At 42.7% G+C, this 18606-nt stretch overlaps 1 protein-coding gene across 2 annotated transcripts in view; it reads left to right on the top strand.

The window, feature by feature from the left end:
* LOC121279725 (protein LSM14 homolog A-like) overlaps positions 1-18606 on the top strand; it is a 95869-nt gene that overhangs the window by 32551 nt on the left and 44712 nt on the right. For both annotated transcript variants that reach the window (XM_041190976.1, XM_041190975.1), the window contains exon 2: positions 14218-14381. In XM_041190976.1, the coding sequence (XP_041046910.1) occupies positions 14218-14381 (164 nt within the window). The remainder of the gene's footprint in view (positions 1-14217; positions 14382-18606) is intronic.

Below are 18606 nucleotides of genomic sequence, written 5' to 3'. Positions count from 1 at the left end.
AACACCAGCAGTCGATCTCTGACTAGGACAAACTAGATTTAAAACAGCTCAAATTCTTTTAATTCATTCATATGATGTGGATGTTGCTGGGAAGCCTGTTCCTAATCACCTTTGAGGAGAATGGGATGGTGAGCTGCCATTTTGAACTGCTTTATGTACATCCACAGTGCTTTTGAGGGTGTGGGGCGTTCCAGGATTTTTACAACTCTTTCAGTCAGCGGAGGAGCAGTCGAATTTCTGGGTTGAACTTGAGTCCACGTACCAGAGATGAATGTCTAGGGTCCAGTCTCGATGTTTTAGCAAGTTCCTAGTTGAAGAGCTTCAGTTCGCAATTATGCCAAGAGACAAACCTTGATGTGGTGCCATGTGTTAAGATAAAATGCTACAATTGCGAACAGAAGTTGGACTGTTGAGGATCTTCTGGATGCAGTTATTGGTAGCAGGTGATATCTTGGATGTGAGTTTAAAGGATTTGGTATCTATGAAGCTTTTAGATGCATTTCTGTTTGAAGCTAAATCCAACATTTTCAAATCAGCTTCAGATTTTTGTCCTTTGAAGATTGGGCAATTACTTGGAAATTATCCTACTGTATAAGCATTTTACGGGAAATTGTGGAACCTCAGTCCAATGGTTGACAGTGTGTGGAAGAGGAAGCATCTAGTTCCTGTTGTCCTATTGTTCAACTATTCAGAATCTTGAAAATATTTGCTTGGCTTTTAAGTCGAATTTGTAACCAACATTGCTGATTTCACAATGGGCTAATGAAGGTGTGGTTCAGTTTATTATCTTCGAGGAATTTTTCAGCCATTCCTGGACAAGTTGTGAATAAGTGAAACTGCTATTCAAATTGCAAGCTGGCATCAAAATGTTACCAACTAAATGGGCTTTGAAAGTTAGATTTCGTAAAGAACATTATAGTAGTATTTATCAATCTGTCAGATTTCTTCAGTGTTGCACAAATTATGCATTACTTCAAAGTCCAATACTTTGTATACGGCAAAATCTGTGTGGAGATGAATAAAGAGTTCATCTGTTTGCTTTTGTTGTGTTTGTGGAGGGTGGAACTGCCTATTGCAGGGGCTGCGCCACGGCATTTTGAATATCAGCCTGAGCCAATGGGAGATGAGGCCTTGCAATTCATTTTTCTGAAATGTTAGTGTCACCTTAAGTTTGCAAAGCTTGTGACCCAGAGGTTTTTTAAATCCTTAAGATCATAAAATAGTCTAGTTGTGTATTTGCATTTGGATAAATGGCACCATGGGAGCAGTTTTAAAACACTTTGTGACTTTTTTTCTGTGCTGGAGGAATGTGGAGGAAGGAAAATAATCGGTCATCTTGGGCTAATGGAGGTTGTTGAGGTGGTCTGACTCCTTTTGTTGTATCAGGCTTAAATTTGAGGAGTGCAAGTTCAGGCTTAAAGTTTTTGCACTTTTTGACATGTCTTGAATGGCAGGTGTGATTTGTGGCACTTGTGATCAAGGCCACAGGAGCTTTCCTCAGCCGCTTGTTTATTATCAGAGACAGCTGTTGAACGTTAACTTGGAAATGAAAGTTATCTGGCTCCATCAAGTCCTGCACCTGTAACTATTTAACTTGGTTTGTCAGTGCTGAAGTGTAAATTAAGTCCTGCCAGCATTTTCACTTCACTGGTTTAAAAGGGTGTCTCTGTGTGTCAGATTTGTTTCATGTTTCTTGTAACATTTAAAACTGAGACTTTTGGGAGGAGCATAAGACGAGTACAGAGAGGGCTAGATGGAAAGTAAAGCTCCATCGACCAACAACTACATGCACTTATATAGTATCTTTTTAACTAGTAACCTTCAAGAAGCAGACCCAGGTAAGGTACAGTATGTGTCGGGTACTAGTCAACCCAGTAGTCAGCCTGGCTCGGTCTGAGTGTGGATTTAAGCCTCATTCCAGGACTTTAAATGTGTAACCTTGGCAGATACTCCATTGCAGTACTGAGGGGCTGCTGTATTGTTGGACATATTGTCCTTCAAATCAACTGTTAAAACTGAAAAGACAGATGAGATATAAAAACAAAAAACTGCGGATGCTGGAAATCCAAAACAAAAACAGAATTACCTGGAAAAACTCAGGTCTGACAGCATCGGCGGAGAAGAAAAGAGTTGACGTTTCAAGTCCTCATGACCCTCCAACAGAACTGAGTTGACGTTTCAAGTCCTCATGACCCTCCAACAGGACTCGAAACGTCAACTCTTTTCTTCTCCGCCAATGCTCCCAGACAAATGAGATAGTTTGACATGAGATCCTGTGATTCTGTGTGAAAATTTTCACTTGTGTTCAGTCCAACATTCCTCCCTTAACCAAAACTACAAAAAACAGTAGCTGGTTAATTACCTCATTGCAGTTTGCTGAACCTTGCTGTGTACAATGGCTCAGATATGCCAATGTACTTGTAATTCATTTTATGTGATCAGTTTTAATATATAAATGCAACGTCTTTTTGCATTATACTATTGCAACAATTTCCTATTTCCTTGAGTGTCGGAGTCATTTTGTGCAATAGAAGATGAGCTTGGGAAGAAAAATGACATAGTCTGAATTAAACATCGCTGGAACGAGAGAAGGGTACAGATGGATGTTGGACTGTTGGCCATATGACAGTGGCAGTGTCTGAGAACCTGGGAAATGGTGAAGTCACGAAATCACTAGCTTGTGTCAGAGATACTTGAATTGAGGGCAATAAAGGAAGAGCAGAGCAGTGAAAGGTGACACTTCAGTCAAGTATTACTTGGAAAATTATCTAAATGGGTTAAAGGAGCAAAGGAATCTGGAAGTACAAATGCTGCTATGCAATTCACTGATTTGCAACACAGGTCAATAAGGCCGTAACACACAAACCGAGCACCTAGGTTTATTTCTAGAGGGATAGATTTGAAAAGTAACAAGTTATGCTAAACAATGAATCTTGGTTAAGCCATCAGTATTTCAGCTAAGCTGTGTGCATGTGCAGCCTTGCAGCTGCCTGGAAAGTATCATGCAAACCCTGTTCAGTGTTAAACACCTGGGCGTGCCATGAACAATATTGAAGGGTACCGTGCAATGAATAAACTGGCCATGCGCGCCAATGCAGATTTACAGGGAACATTGGACCTGGGTTGGCAATTTTTTAACCTGTAGAGTCTTTTTTAATAACTTAGCAAAGCATCACTTTTTCTACTTGGAATAAAACATCAATAACAATGCTTTATATTGTGATCAATTCTATTCTTTTAAAATTTATTAGTGAAGTCACCTTAACAGGATTATTGCTCAAAATATTCAGATCAAGGACAATTTTCCAGCCCGTAGATTCTAATGATACCAATATTGCTTATAATAGCATTCAGAAGAATTTATTGTTTTTAGCTATAATGGAGACATTAATATCAAAATCATACACCCTGATCCTTGAATCCAAGGATGAGTTTATAACCAGTGGGTAGACACATAGCCCAAACAGGTTCAAATGTGATCCAGTTTTCTGTGAAGAGATAATTTGAAACCATGAAATGTGTCTTTATTAATTTTCATGTGAAAATCAAAGATTGTGTTAGCTTTTTGTTCTTTGAATTGACGGTCTCTCAATATTTGTGTTTTTTCATGAAACTGAGGACAGGCTGCTAAAGGTCATAAAATAAAAATACCTGGAAAAACTCAGCAGGTCTGGCAGCATCTGCAGAGAGGAACACAGTTAAGGTTTCGAGTCCGTATGACTCTTCAACAGAACTAAATAAAATTAGAAAAGAGGTGATATATAAGATGGTTTAAAGGGGGGGGATGTAGGTGGGAAGGGACTGGACAAGGGGGGAGAGAAGGGAGTCAAGATAGCAAGAAATGAGTTCCGTGGGGCAGGAACAGGCTGACACGATCGGTCTACCGGGACAGTCCTGTTTGTGGATTTTGGGTAGGAGGTAGAAGCGGGCCGTCCGAGGTTGGGAGACTATCAGGTTGGAAGCTGTGGAAGGAAGATCTCCAGAGGAGATGAGATCAATAACTGTCCTGGAAACAATGGCTTGATGTTCAGTGGTGGGGTCATGGTCCAGGGGGGAGGTAGGAGGAAGTGTCTACGAGTTGACGCTCAGCCTCTGTGAGGTAGAGGTCAGTGCGCCAGACAACAACAGCACCACCCTTGTCAGCATGATTCCATCACCAAACACGTCTTCCCTTCACACACACCCCACCACCACCACCACCACTGCGGCATTCCACAGGGATCGTTCCTTTTGGGACACCCTGGTCCACTCTTTCATCAACCCCTACTCCTCAACCCACCTACCCATGCAACCGCAGAAAGTGCAGCACCTGCCCCTTTACTTCCCCTCTCCTCACCGTCCAAGGGCCCAAATACTCCTTTCAAGTGAAGCAGCATTTCAGTTGCACTTCCCTCAATTTAGTCTACTGCATTCGTTGCTCCCAATGCGGTTTCCTTTACATTGGAGAGACCAAATGCAGACTGGGTGACCGCTTTGCAGAACATCTTCAGTCTGTCTGCAAGCATGACCCAGACCTCCCTGTCGCTTGCCATTTCAACACTCCACCCTGCTCTCTTGCCCACATGTCTGTCCTTGGCCTGCTGCATTGTTCCAGTGAAGCCCAATGCAAACTGGAGTAACCGCACCTCATCTTCCGCCTAGGCACTTTACATCCTTCCGGACTGAATATTGAGTTCAACAATTTTAGATCATGACTCTCTCCTCCATCCCCGCTCCTTTCCGATTCCCCCCCGCTTTTTTTTCCAATAATTTATATAGATTTTTCTTTTCCCACCTTTTTCCATTTAAATGTATTTCCATCCATTGTTTTATCTCTACCTTTTAGCCTATTTCGATCCCTTCCCTTCACCCCACCCCCACTAGGGCTATCTGTACCTTGCTTGTCCTGCTTTCTACCCTTAATTAGCACATTCCTTAGACAATATCACCACCTTCAACACCTCTTTGTCCTTTTGTCTGTGATATCTTTTGGTTGTCTCCACCTATCACTGGCCCTATATCCAGCTCTACCTGTCCCACCCCCCCTTAAACCAGCTTATATTTCACCTCTTTTCTAATTTTACTTAGTTCAGTTGAAGAGTCATATGGACTCGAAACGTTAACTGTGTTCCTCTCTGCAGATGCTGCCAGACCTGCTGAGTTTTTCCAGGTATTTTTATTTTTGTTTTGGATTTCCAGCATCTGCAGTTTTTTGCTTTTATCTTAGTGATGAAGGTTATAGTTGTAAGTGAGGCGTCAAGAAGCCTATGTGGCTCCGACGCAGCCAGTTGCTGACCCCTTTTGTAGACTGCACTGGGAGTACAATTTAGAGTTCTGGTTGCCTTTATAAGAAGGATATAGAGGCACTCGAAGATGCAATAAAGATTTACCCCTCATGATTTTGAACACTTCTATCAAATCTCTGTCTTTTCCCAGGAAAAGAACCCCAGCTCTTCCAGTCTGTCCAATTAAATGGTTCCAGTGCTGAGGAATTTCATTCTTGTAAAACTTTTCTGCACCCTCTCTAAAGCCTTCACCTCATTCCTAAAGTGTGGTGCCCAGAATTGGAAACACCTACTCCAGTTGAGGCTGAACCAGTATTTTATAAAGGTTCATCCTAACTTAGTTTTGTACACCATACCTCTAATTATAAAATCCAGAATCCTGTCTAATTTTTTAACCACCTTCTCAGCCTGTTCTGTTCTCACCTTCAACGATTTGTGGACATAGACCCCCAAGTTTTAATTGAGAAATTTAAAATGATGTGTTGCTAGACTAGGATCCTAAGTAGGTCAACAAACATTGGAGTAATGGGATGAATGGGACTTACTGCAAGTTAGGACACGGGTATCAGAGTTTTGGATGACTTCAAGCTTGCAGAGGGTAGAATGTGGGAACTAGAAGGAAAATTTTGGAATAATCAAGTCTAGAGGTAGCCAACTAGCAACCAGCTCTTCACGTACTGGGAATCGAATCTGAAATCCTCCTCCTTTGAGGCTCCGATGCACATTGACTGAACTGGCCTTTTGGCCCCTATAATTGCATATTTTCTTGCCAAATAAAAATGACTTCAGCAAATATCTACCTAGCATCATTTCTGCTGTGGCTTGCAACCAAGATTGTGGTTATCTGTTCACTTGAATCTGTCAATGCAATTTGAGAGAGTGCTCAAAGTTGGGCAGCTTTCAATGGTACATTTGTCAAATTAAGAAATTGAAGTGCTGGAAATCCAGCATTGATTTGAAGGCTTGGGTGAACAAGAAGTAGGACGTTGAATAAACCTGGTGAAGGTTAAACAGGCACTTCCATGCCCAGCCATATAATAGTCCCCTTGATGTTCAATGACATAACTTGACAGCAATGCTGGTTCTCAAATTGTTGCTTGATAGTACAGAACTTGAGTATTGCTTGAAAAAAAGTGTAATGCAGTCGAAACCTTTTGTCTTGAACTCAGGAGAGACACAAGAATGCCAAATCTCAAAGGGAACAACAATTTATACTGCATGAGAAAAGGGTTGTTGGTTGGTTGCCATGGGGAATGCACCAGGGAACAGTTGTCCCCCCAAGCTTTTGTTTAATTGAAAAAGGTGCAATCCCTGGACATGTTCTTTTTGTTTGCAGAGGATAGGGCCCTGCGTATGAATATATGCAGCTCCTAGAAAGCGTACGTGAGCCACATTGTGATCCTGACAACCTTAAATTTGTTGTTAGTGGAATTCTTAGCACATTCGGGATTATTCAGTTGGCGTCATCCATTTGTGGTATCGCATCCAACATTGGACACTCTTCTGTGTTTTGCAAGCACAGGCTGTTTGAGTGTGGTTAGTAGTTTGCCTGTTGCAAACAGCTGATTCTGTGGTTGGACAGTGCTTTCAGACTTGGGCTGATGTGTGACACAAATGTTACTTGCCAGTTAAGTGCCAGGCAATTACCATCTCCAAGAAAAGTGAATCTAACCAACTCCCCATGACATTTAATGGCATTACCATCACAGTCAACATCCTGGGAGGTACCATTGGCCAGAAACAGAACTGGCCAGGCCAGATAAACACTGGCTGCAAGAGCAAACCAGAAGCTGGGAATTCTGTGGTGAGTAACTTACCACTTGGCTCCTCAAAGCCTGTTCACCATCTACAAGGCACAAGTCAGGAGTGTGATGGAATACTGTCTGCTTGTCTGGATGAGTGCAGCTCCAACAGCACTCAAGAAACTTGACACCGTCCAGGACAAAGCAGCCTGCTTGATTGGCACCACATCCACTACCTTCAACATTCACTCCCTCCAAAACTGATGCACAGTAGCAGCAGTGTGTACCATCTACAAGATGCACTGCAGCAACTCACCAAGGCTCCTTCGGCAGCACCTTCTAAACCTGTGACCCCCTACCACCTAGAAGGACAAGGGCGGCACTACCACCTTGAAGTTGCCATCTAAGCCATACTATTCTGACTTGGAACTCTATCACTGTTCCTTCACTGTAGCTGGGTCAAAGTCCTGGAACTCCCTTCCTAACAGCACTGTGGGTGTACCTACACCACATGGACTGCAGCGGCTCAAGAAGGCAGCTCACCACCACCTTCTCAAGGGCAATTAGGGATGTGCATTAAGTGCTGACCCAGCCAGCGAGGCCCACGTCCTGTTGAAGAATGGAAAAATCGTCATGAATGTATCTGTTACTCAGAATCAACAATGAGTCAAATTATATTAACCTTCCACTGCTTAGCAGCCGTGGAATATTGTAACGGCTACTGCAAAAATGGCTTGGGCCATGGGTCATTTTGGTTCAACTTATATCCTGTACGGGGCCTAGTTCCAAGTGACTAAATGTTGATTCCCATCCTTAGGTGCACTGTGGACCACTATATAAGTGTCTCTTAAGGTTTCAGTTATGGCTCGTTGAATAATAAAGTCCTGCTCCACAGACTTGAGTGCAAAACCTAGGCTGTTATTTAGGAAAAACTCGCCAGCCAATTTGCTGACAACATGGTTCCAAGCAGCAACCTTGGCTGACTGACACTGGAGTGCGGTACTGAGGGAATGTGGCGTTTTCGGAACTGAGGCAATGTCTGTTTTCTCCCCCCCCTCCCGCGATGGATGTAGAATGTTTCATGACACTATTCTAAGAAGAGGAGGGGACTTCCCACTGGCCTTTGGATTCAGCCCCCAACCAATTACAACAGTTCAATTGATTATTTGTTTCATTGTTGTTTGGAACCTTGCTGTGCACAAATTAAGTACCTCTTTTTACTTTTATTCTATATTACAAATGTCTACAAATTATTAACTGGCTATGTAATGCTTTGGGGTATCTTGAGGTTGTGAAAAGCACAATATAAATGCAATTTTTCTTTATAATTGACATTCGTTTGGAGTAGTTCTGAACTATGACCTTCTTCAACGTGTTGCTGATCTGAGGAAGATCAACATTTAGATCCATACTTCCGTTCTGATGTATCTTTGGCAACACAGCAACTTTGGCAACATATTATTCAAAGAGTTGAAGTTAATGAGAATGAGAACCAGGCACAAAGTAAATAAGTGTAAATCTTTGTTTAATTTATAAACAGCGCCACCTGCTGCCTGCCTTTTAAACAGGAAATGGTTTAATCAGAGATCTCGCATAAAGGTACTTCTGGATTTTTTTACGTTTCATGGAATGTTAGCATTGCTGACAAGGCCAGCGTAGAAGGTTGTGGTGAGCCACCTTCTTGTGTACATCTGTAGTGCTATTTCGAAGGGAGTTTCAGGATTTTGACTCAGTGACATGAGAGGAACTATGATCTATTTCTAAATCAGAATGGTGTGTGACTTGGAGAGGAGCTTGCAGTGGTGATGATTACCCCATTCATCTACTGTCTTTGTCCTAAGTGATAGAGGTGGCAGGTTCCTTCACCGTTGCTTGGCCAAAATCCTGGAACTCCCTTCCTCGTAGCACTGAGATGTACCTGCGCCACATGGACTGCAGTGTTTCAAGAAGTCAGCTCACCACCACCTTCTCAAGGGCAATTGAGGATGGACGATGACACCTACATCCCGTGAATGCATTTTAAAAAAAAATTGAGAAATGCTGTTGAATTAGTCTTAGTGAGCTATTGCAGTGCATCTTGTAGATGGTACACACAACTGTCATTGTGCGTCAATGGTGGAGGGAGTGAATGTTTGTGGATGGGGTGCCAATCAACCGTGCTGCTTTGCCCTGGATGGTGTCAAGCTTCTTGAGTGTTGTGGGAGCTGTACTCACCCAGGCAAGTGGAGAGTATTCCATCACACTCCTGACTCGTGCTTTGTAGATTGTGGACAGGCTTTGGGGAGTCAGGAGATAAGTTACTTGCTGCAGGATTCCTAGCCTATGACCTGCTCTTGTAGCCACAGTATTTATTTGGCTGGTCCAGTTCAGCTTCTGGTCAATGGTAATGCCCAGGATGTTATTAGTGGGGGACTCAGTGATGGTAATGCCATTGACCGTCGTGGGGAGATGGTTGGATTCTCTCTTGATGGAGATGGTCATTGCCTGTCACGTGTGGCGCAAATGTTACTTGCCACTTGTAGCTCAAGCCGATATATTGTTAGGTCTTGCCGCGTATGGACACAGGCTGTTTCACTATCTGAGGACTTGTGAATAGAACTTAACATTGCGTAATCATCAGTGAACATCCCCACTTCTGACCTTATGATGGAAGGAAGGTCATTGATGAAGCAGCCGAAGGTGGTTGGGCCGAGGACACTACTCTGAGGAACCCTGCAGTGATGTCCTGGAACTGAGACGATTGACCGCCAACAACCACAACCATCTTCCTTTGTGCTAGGTATGACTCCCACCAGTGGAGCATTCTCCCCTGAATCCCATTGACCCCAGTTTTGCTCGGGCTCATTAATGTCAAGGGCAGTCACACTTGCCTCACCTTTGGAGTTCAACTCTTCTGCCCTGGACCAAGGCTGTAATGAATTCAGGAGGCATATGACATTGGCAGAACCCAAACTGACCATTAGTGAGCAGGTTATTGCTGAGTAAGTGTTGGGATCCATAGTCCATGTTGAGGACTCCAATGGCAATTCCCTTCTGACTGTATCCCCCTCTGTTGTCACATCTGGGTGTGTCTGTCCTGCTGGTTGAACAGGACATGTCCAAGGAAGCTGCCTAGGACTTTGACTGTATGGTATGATTCTGGGAGTATTAGTATGTCAGGCTATTGCTTTAATAGTCTTTGGGAAGGCTCTCCCAATTTGTGTGCAGATGTTCGTAAGGAATACTTTACAGGGTCGACCTGGAAAGGTATGCATTGTCGTTTCTGGTGTCTGGGTAGATGTCAAATAGTTTGTCAGGTTTTATTCTTTTTCAACTTTTCAGCCATGGTTTGGTACAACTCAGTGGCTTGCCATTTAAGAGTCAATTATGTTGCTGTCACATGTAAGCCAGATTGTGTAAGGACAGCAGATTTCTTTTTCTAAAGGACGTTAGTGAACCACATGGATTTTTATGACAAATGGGTAATTTCATGGTCACCTTGCTAATGGGGTGAGTTGATTGTGACTGCCTTGATATCAAGGCAGCCCAAGTGTGACATCAATTAAAACTGGAGTCAATGAGAATCAAGGGGGGAAAACTCACTGCTGATTGGAGTCATACTTAGGGAGATGGTTGTGGATGTTGGAGGTCAGTCATCTCAGATCCAAGACGTCACTGCAGCAGTTCCTCGGCCCAGCCATCTTCAGCTGCTTCATCCATGACCTTTCCTCCTGAACCCTCCACTATCAATATGTTGGGGGTTAGCATGGCTAGCCATATAAAGAATGTGGCAACAAGAGCAGCTGAGGCTAGAAATCCTGCAGTGAGTAACTCCGCTCTTGACTCTCCAAAGCTTGTCCACCATCTACAAGGCACAAATTAGGAATGTGATGCAATACTCTCCACTTGACTGGGCGAGTGCAGCTCCAACAACACTCAAAGCTTGACACCATCCAGGACAAAGCAGCCCACTTGATTGGCACCCCTTCCACAAACATTCAGTCCCTCCACCATCGATGCACAATGGCAGCAGTGTGTACTATCTACAAGATGTGCTATCAAGACTCCTCAGATAGCACATTCCAAACCCATGACAACTACCAACTAGAAGGACAAGGGAAGCAGTCTCATGGGAACACCACCACATGGAAGTTCCCCTCCAAGCCACTCACCATCCTGACTTTAAACTGTATCGCCATCATTCAGTGTCGCTGTGTCAAAATCCTGGGATTCTCTTCCAAACAGCACTGTGGGTGTACGTACACCACATGAACTGCAGCGGTTCAAGAAGGCAGCTCACCACCACCTTCTCGGGGGTAATTAAGGATGGGCAATAAATGCTGGCCTAGCCAGCAATGCCCACTTCACATGAATTAATTTTGTTTTAAAACTTGCCTTTTAATTCCAAATTTATTAGTTGAGTTTAAATTCTGTCGGCTGCCATAGTGAGGTTTGAACTTGTGCCCAGGCCTTTCACCTGGGCCTGGATTACCAGATTAATGTCGAGGGACATTACCACAACAACACTGTTCCCTTATAGAATCATAGAATGGTTACAGCACAGAAGGTGGCCATTCAGCCCATTGAGTCAGAAAAAGCCATTTGACCTGTCCCAATCCAAGGCCCTCTAGCCCTGCAATTTTAGTTTGTCAGATGTTTATCCAATTCCCTTTTGAAAGCCATGAATGAATCTGTCTCCACCAGCCTCTCAAACAGAGCATTCCAGATCCTAACCACCCACTTGAAAAGAAGAATTTCCCTCATGTTCTTGTTGGTTGTTTTGCCGATCACCTTAAACGGTGTGCTCTGGTTCTCGAACCTTCTACCAGGAGCGTTTTCTCTGTCCAGACCCCTCATGAATTTGAACATCACGATGAAATCTCGTCTTGACCTTGATACAAGAGAACGAGTTCATTATAACGAAAAGTCATAAACTTGAAACGCTAACTCTGTTTCCCTCTCCCACAAATGCTGCAAAACCTGTTAAATATTTCCTCTCTTTACTCCCCTCATTCTTTTCCAAGGAATACAACCCCAACTTCTCCAATCTAGCCATATAAATTAAGTCCTCAACCCTTTATTTTATTTTGAATTGCCATTATTTATTCTTCCTACCAAAATGTATCACTTCACAGTTTGCTGCATTAAAAGTTTCTTCTTGTGCACCTGGCCTACCCATTCCACTGTCCTGTCTGTGTTCCCCTTGAAGTCTGTCACTATCCTCAGTTCACAATGCTTCCATGTTTTGTCATCTCATTTTTAATAGATTTTTGTATCTCACACTTGCACCCTCCACCCAGACAGACATTTCACCAGATGCTGGGTAAAACTTAGCAACTCCATTGGGATCACTTGCAAATGAAGTCTTTTGCTGATTTTTAACATGGATTGAATGCAAGATTAATTCTCTCGAAACCGAGTGGTTTGCTGAAGTCACATAATCAACCCACACTGAGTAAAAGCAGCAGCTATCCTCCTCTAAAGGAAATTAGAGAAGCAGCTTGATTTTAGACCAATCTACAGCTTCATTGTTTGGTGAAATCTATATTTTTTTGTCAGTGTGTGTTATGTGTGGAGCCACGGTAATTTCGCACCTATTGGGGGGACCTCTGGTTGACTGGAGATTGTAATGTTTAAGGCACAGAACATACCCAGCCTGGATATATCAAATTCTGATAGCAACAGGGGGAAACCCTATTGAGAGATATTAATATATCTCAATCAGTTCAAGGGTCAGTTAGTCGAGATCGGGCGAAAAGGATGGTCGGCTCTGCGCAGCTCAAGTGCTGCTGTTAGCTCTGTGCTCCTGAGGAGGGCTGGGGCTTAGAGAAGCCTGGGAGGCGTTGGTGGCTTGATGCTGCTGAGAATTGGGCTCAGGGAGGCTGAAGTGCTGGGACCGTGTTGGTGATTCGTTTGATAGTCCTGTGAAGTTGGCTGTTGGGGCATAGAAGAGCCTGTAATTTGCTTTTATCTGTAAGCAGTGACGTCTGCCAGAGAGTTAGCATCGTGCTGGTGATTAGATGCTAGAGTGCAGCCTTACAAATCCAATGGGACACAGTCTCTGGAGAAGAGATTGAGCAACTGGGAGATGAGCAGTCGTTGGGGCAGTCCGAGTTGGAGGAAATCAGAGGCTAGATCCTTGAAATATAGGAGTTGTATTCCCTCATGAGGAAGCCCAAGTTTTAAAACATTTTTGTGTGACACAGTAATGACTGACTTCTAGGTGGGTAGCTGAGAAAATTCATGGGGTCTGTCATTTTGTATGCAGTTTGTGAGGTGTTTGACCACAGTTTGTCTGTCAATTCAAGTTTACTTCATGTTCAATCTGTATGCTAGACTATAAAATAGAATGGACTGTTTGCTTTGTTGACTCGAATGGAAAAAATTCTCTTGGAATCTTGTGGCTTTATTCTCTTAGTAACTGGGATATCAAATCTTGACCACTTCAACAAAGAAAAATTTACAAGTCCCTAATCGGATTGTAATGAAATTTGGGAGTCTTGTTCAGGATCATATCAAGATTTGAGTGCCTGGCCTGGGATTTTAACAGTGGTCACTTTTACTGACACCAGTACAAATTTATTTCCAGATTTTTCAAACCTCGTGCTCTGTGTTATTGGTTTAATAGCTTAACTAACACATGATGTAACCCTGACATCAAAGCACCTTTTGAAATTGGAGATTTTAGGTTCCCTTCCTCTCCTGCAAGTACTGGGGCACATTTCATGAACTCTGTTCAAGTAGCTATTGGTCATGCAAGAGCCTCTTGACAGAGTGTTTAACTTTGAGGCATCACAGTCGTGCTGATAGCACACTATCCTCTTCCTGGGGTCCAAGTATGCCTTTCCAGCAATGATAAAATTAAAAGTGAGCGCACGCTCTCTTGAACCACTAGGTACACCGAAGATCACATGCACAGCCTTGAGTGTCGTTGCAACATAATTTTGACAAAATTTGTCTGAACACTAGGAACAAAGCATAATGTGTGGATGAGAAACAGTTAACATTTCAGGTGGATAACCTTTCATCAGAATTGAGTTCTCAGAGCTCAAATACACATGCTGTGTATTTCCACGATTTTCTGTTTTTATTTTAGATTTCCAGTCTCAACACTTATGCTTTTCTGTTATCAGGAAACTAAGCAGATTTATTCAAGAGTTAATTTGTTTTGTGCACTGTAAATGGTGCGAGTAGCTTTGCTGTAATGGAGGTGCCATTGTCTTGTCTTGCAGTTCGTTCTTTTGGGACTGAGGATAGGCCTACAGATAGACCAATACCACCGCGAGATGAAGTGTTTGAGTACATCATATTCCGGGGCAGTGATATCAAAGACCTCACAGTGTGTGAGCCGCCAAAGCCTCAGTGTTCTCTACCCCAGGATCCTGCTATTGTTCAGGTGAGTGAAGTGACTTGTTGGGGCGATGCAGCTGCTGTATTCCATTTGAGATCAATGACTTCTGGTGGGTGGTTACTGTTTTCTTGGGTTCCTGTTCCCACTGGCTGTGTACTTGCTCCCACTAAAACATGAGAGCCATCAGCTGAGGACTAAATTGGGCAAATAAACCCACTAACACACACATGAAAATGGTCATGTTGGGAGAGAAATTCTCACGGTCTACCCCAGCAAGGAGTCGGTGGCTTTAGCATTAGTAGGCAGTACCAGTCCTCTTTGTTCTTGAGGCAAGTCTGTGCAGTGAGTGATGGCAGGCTCTTTCATCAGATGGTGCATTATAGGCAAGTCCATCCCTTTACCGCTTTACAGTCACTGCAGGAGTGTTAACTTGCCCCATCACATAGAGCAAACAACCAACTTTCACCAATTCCTACGCCATGCTTCGGATTGGAATCCAAGTGAAGTCTGGAGCATTTTTTTAGGCAATGTGGAAACTGCACTTGTGTGCTTCTGGTAGATGTCACTGAACAGTGAGAAGTAGCTTACTCTGTTCTCGTCTACTCCTTCCCCCTCCATCCCACTTCTCTCAGCCAACTGAGGCTATTCATCAGAGTTCACTTTAAAATGTTAGGAAAGCCTTGTTGAGATATTTCAGGCTGTCGGTCAGCTGGTGTAGGACTGTGTCCATGATGACAGCTATATGCCATTTAGTAATCTGAAGAAACTCTTCTGGCGCAAGGACCAAATGTAGATTGAGATCCACCACTTAAAATACTGCATTCCCATACGAGCCCACAAGTATATGAGGTCAGTACTCGTTATATTTGGGGTAATGGTAGTTTAGTTTGTGGGATGCATAAGTTTTTTAAAAAGTGTATGGTAATCCATGAGTGGAGGCAGTAAAAATACATATGGCAAAAGCCATCACAAACTGGCCTGGCATACTTGAGGCCAGATATACCATCTACCGTACCACCCTGGCTCGAGTCAGCAAAAGTAGTAATGGGTTTGACATTGAATTTTGGTCCTTCCTCACCTCTGTAGCTCAATTTCACAGTTGGGATTTTATTACTCTGATTTTTAACTTCCACATCTCAGTGAAATGTTGGTTATACAGATCAGCAACTGCATCAGTGCCATCTTGAGGCATCATTGGATGCAGCATCAATGCAGGAGCCAAATTCAGGGACAAATATCTTTGTTTTTGTTGCTTTAAATTTAGTGAATTTGGTATATCTAATGGAAAAACATTAAATTTGTGCCCTTCATATTTATTCCTTAATTGATGTTGAATGCAGTGGAAGAAACAAAATGTGGAAACACACTAGATCTCAAGTTATTACAGCAGAGTGCTTTTATAGATTTGTCCCCCTCTAACTTAGCTCATCTGTGAATTTTTAAGTGGTGAGTTTTCTGTTTCATTTGAGACTGATATGGGGTTGGAGGGGTGCTGTACCTTCATTATAAGTTAAATAACTCTGTTGAATCTCACCTTCATGTTGGGTCATGATTGCTTTAAGGGTTCTCAGCCTGAAGTTAGAACTGGTCCAGACTAAAGGGATGACTGGTGGTTTCTCGGAGGGTCACTGATTTAATATTTGCATGGAAAAAAGGTTCCAATTCTAGACAACGATTTCTAAAAAAAACTGGTTAGAAAAGTCCTAGAATCTCATCGGAACACATGAGAGTTTTTGATATATTCACTTACATTAGCACAGTGGTCCTGTTCAGAGTTTGTGAAAACGGGAGATTTGGGTTAAAACGTGGCTTTCTTTCCTCCTCAGCTCCCATTCATTCTCTTTTGCCCTCTCACTCTAACAGAACAGAGCGATTTCTCTGCAATATAGATTGATGGACATCAGTCAGCATCCAGTAGCTCTTCAAAGTAGCCATTCATAGAATTATGTAGAATATGCAGCAACAGGTCGCTCAGCCCGGCAGGTCCATTATCCACACAAGTATCCTCCCATCCCACCCTGCCCCCTCATCTCAACCCATCAACTTAACCTATTCCATTCTCCCTCGTGCATTTACTTAGCTTCCCCTTAAACACTTCTTTGCCTCAACCATGCCAAATGGCAACACACAAGTTTCACTTTCTGGATTAAGAAATTTTATCTTGAGTTCCTTAACTGATTTATTAGTGACTTATATTAATGATCCCTAGTTTTGGACTCTCCCACAGGGTAGATGTATCAAATCACATCATAATCTTAAATATCTGTTATTTCACTCCTCAGTCTTTTTTCCTAGACAAGCATTGTGCTTCAGATTTCTTTGCTGTATCTCCTGGGTGTTCAGCAATTTTAGTTAAGATTTGTGTGCTGACTGACCTCAGCTAGGGTTGTGGCAAGTATACTAACATAGAAACAGAAAATTTGTGGCACAGAAGAAGGCCAATTGGCCCATCATCAATGTAGTAACCAAAAAATCTAACAGTAAATTCAGAAGAAACTTCTTCAACCAGAGTGGTAAGAATGTGGAGCTCATTAAATAGGGAGTGTTTTGAAGACCATAATACATTGGAGCAGAAGTAGGCCATTTGGCCCATTGATCTGCTCTGTCATTCGATGAGATCGTGGCTGATCTGATAACCCTCAAACTGACTTCCCTGCCTTTTTTCCCCATAGCCCTTGATTCCCTTACTAATTAAAAACCTGTCTATCTCAGTCTTGAATACACTTAATGACCCAGCCTCTACAGCCCTCTGTGGTAAAGGATTCCACAGATTCACTATCACCTGAGAAGAAATTCCTCCTCATCTCTGTTTTAAATGGGCAATCCCTTACTCTGAGATTATGCCCTTTGGTCCTAGACTCTCCCAAAAGGGGAAACAACCTCTCAGCATCTACCCTGTCAAGCCCCCTAAGAATCTTATATGTTTCAATAAGGTCGCCTCTCATTCTTCTAAACTCCAGTGAGTGCAGGCCCAACCTACTCGACCTCTCCTCATAAGGAAATTCCTCCATACCCGGGATCAACCTAGTGAACCTTGTCTGGATTGCCCCCAATTCTGGTATATCTTTCCTAGATAGGGGACCAAAACTGTTCACAGTATTCTAGGTGTGATCTAACTAGTGCCTTATATAGCTTTAGCAAGACTTCCCTATTTTTATACTCCATTCCCTTTGAAATAAAGGCCAACATTCCACTTGCCTTCCCTATTACCTGCTGAACTTGTATGCTAGATTTTTGGGATTCATGCATGAGGACTCCTAAATCCCTCTGTAGCCTTCTGCAGTCTTTCTCCATGTAAATAATATTCAGCTCCTCTATTCTTCCTGCCAAAGTGCTTAACTTCACTTATTCCCACATTATATTCCATCTGCCAAGCTTTTGCCCACTCACTTAACCTGTCTATATCCCTCTGTAGACTCTTTGTGTCATCCTCACCACTTGCCTTTCCACCTATTTTTGTGTCATGTGTAAACTTGGCGATAGTACATTCATTTCCCTCATCCAATTCATTAATATATATTGTAAATATTTGTGGCCCAGCACTGATCCCTGTGGCACTCACTACTTACAGGTTGCCATCCTGAAAATGCCCCCCTTATCCCAACTCTATCTTCTATTAGTTAGCCAATCCTGTATCCATGTTAATATACAACCCCCAACACCATGGGCTCTTGTCTTATTAAGTAGCCTATTGTGTAGTACCTTATTGAATGCTTTTTGGAAATCCAAATACATTACTTCTACTGGTTCCCCTTTATCTATCCTACTCATTATCTCCTCAAAGAATTCTAATAAATTTGTTCGGCATAAATTCCCCTTCATGAAGCCATGTTGACTCTGCTTGATTATATTATGTATATCTAAATGCTCTGCTATTACATCCTTTTCTTTAGAATAGTATAGGTATATTTAAGGGGAAATGAGACAAGCTTATGAGGGAGAAGGGAATAAATGGCTACAAAGGTAGATTTAGATGAGAAATGATTGGGAGGAAGCTTGACTATAGCATAAACAACCAGCACAAATTGGTTAAGCTGTCTCTGTGCCGTATATCCTATGTAATCCTACGCATGGCTGATAAAGAACTATCCAGCCCAATCCCACTTTCGAGTCCTGCTCCATGGCTCTGTGGGTTATTGTATACCCAAGTATTTTTTACTTCTATAAATGAAGGTGTGTAGGGATGATGTTTTTGCTCCTGTTAGACTGTTTGTTTGTCTGTAAGCAGCAGCCTGTAACTTCTGGGTTCCCTAGTATCGGATTTGGGGGG

The sequence above is a fragment of the Carcharodon carcharias genome, chromosome 7 (assembly GCF_017639515.1).
Source record: "Carcharodon carcharias isolate sCarCar2 chromosome 7, sCarCar2.pri, whole genome shotgun sequence".
NCBI lineage: Eukaryota > Metazoa > Chordata > Chondrichthyes > Lamniformes > Lamnidae > Carcharodon > Carcharodon carcharias.
The sequence above is the reverse complement of the archived record's forward strand: the minus strand, read 5'-3'. Positions and strand labels throughout refer to the sequence as shown.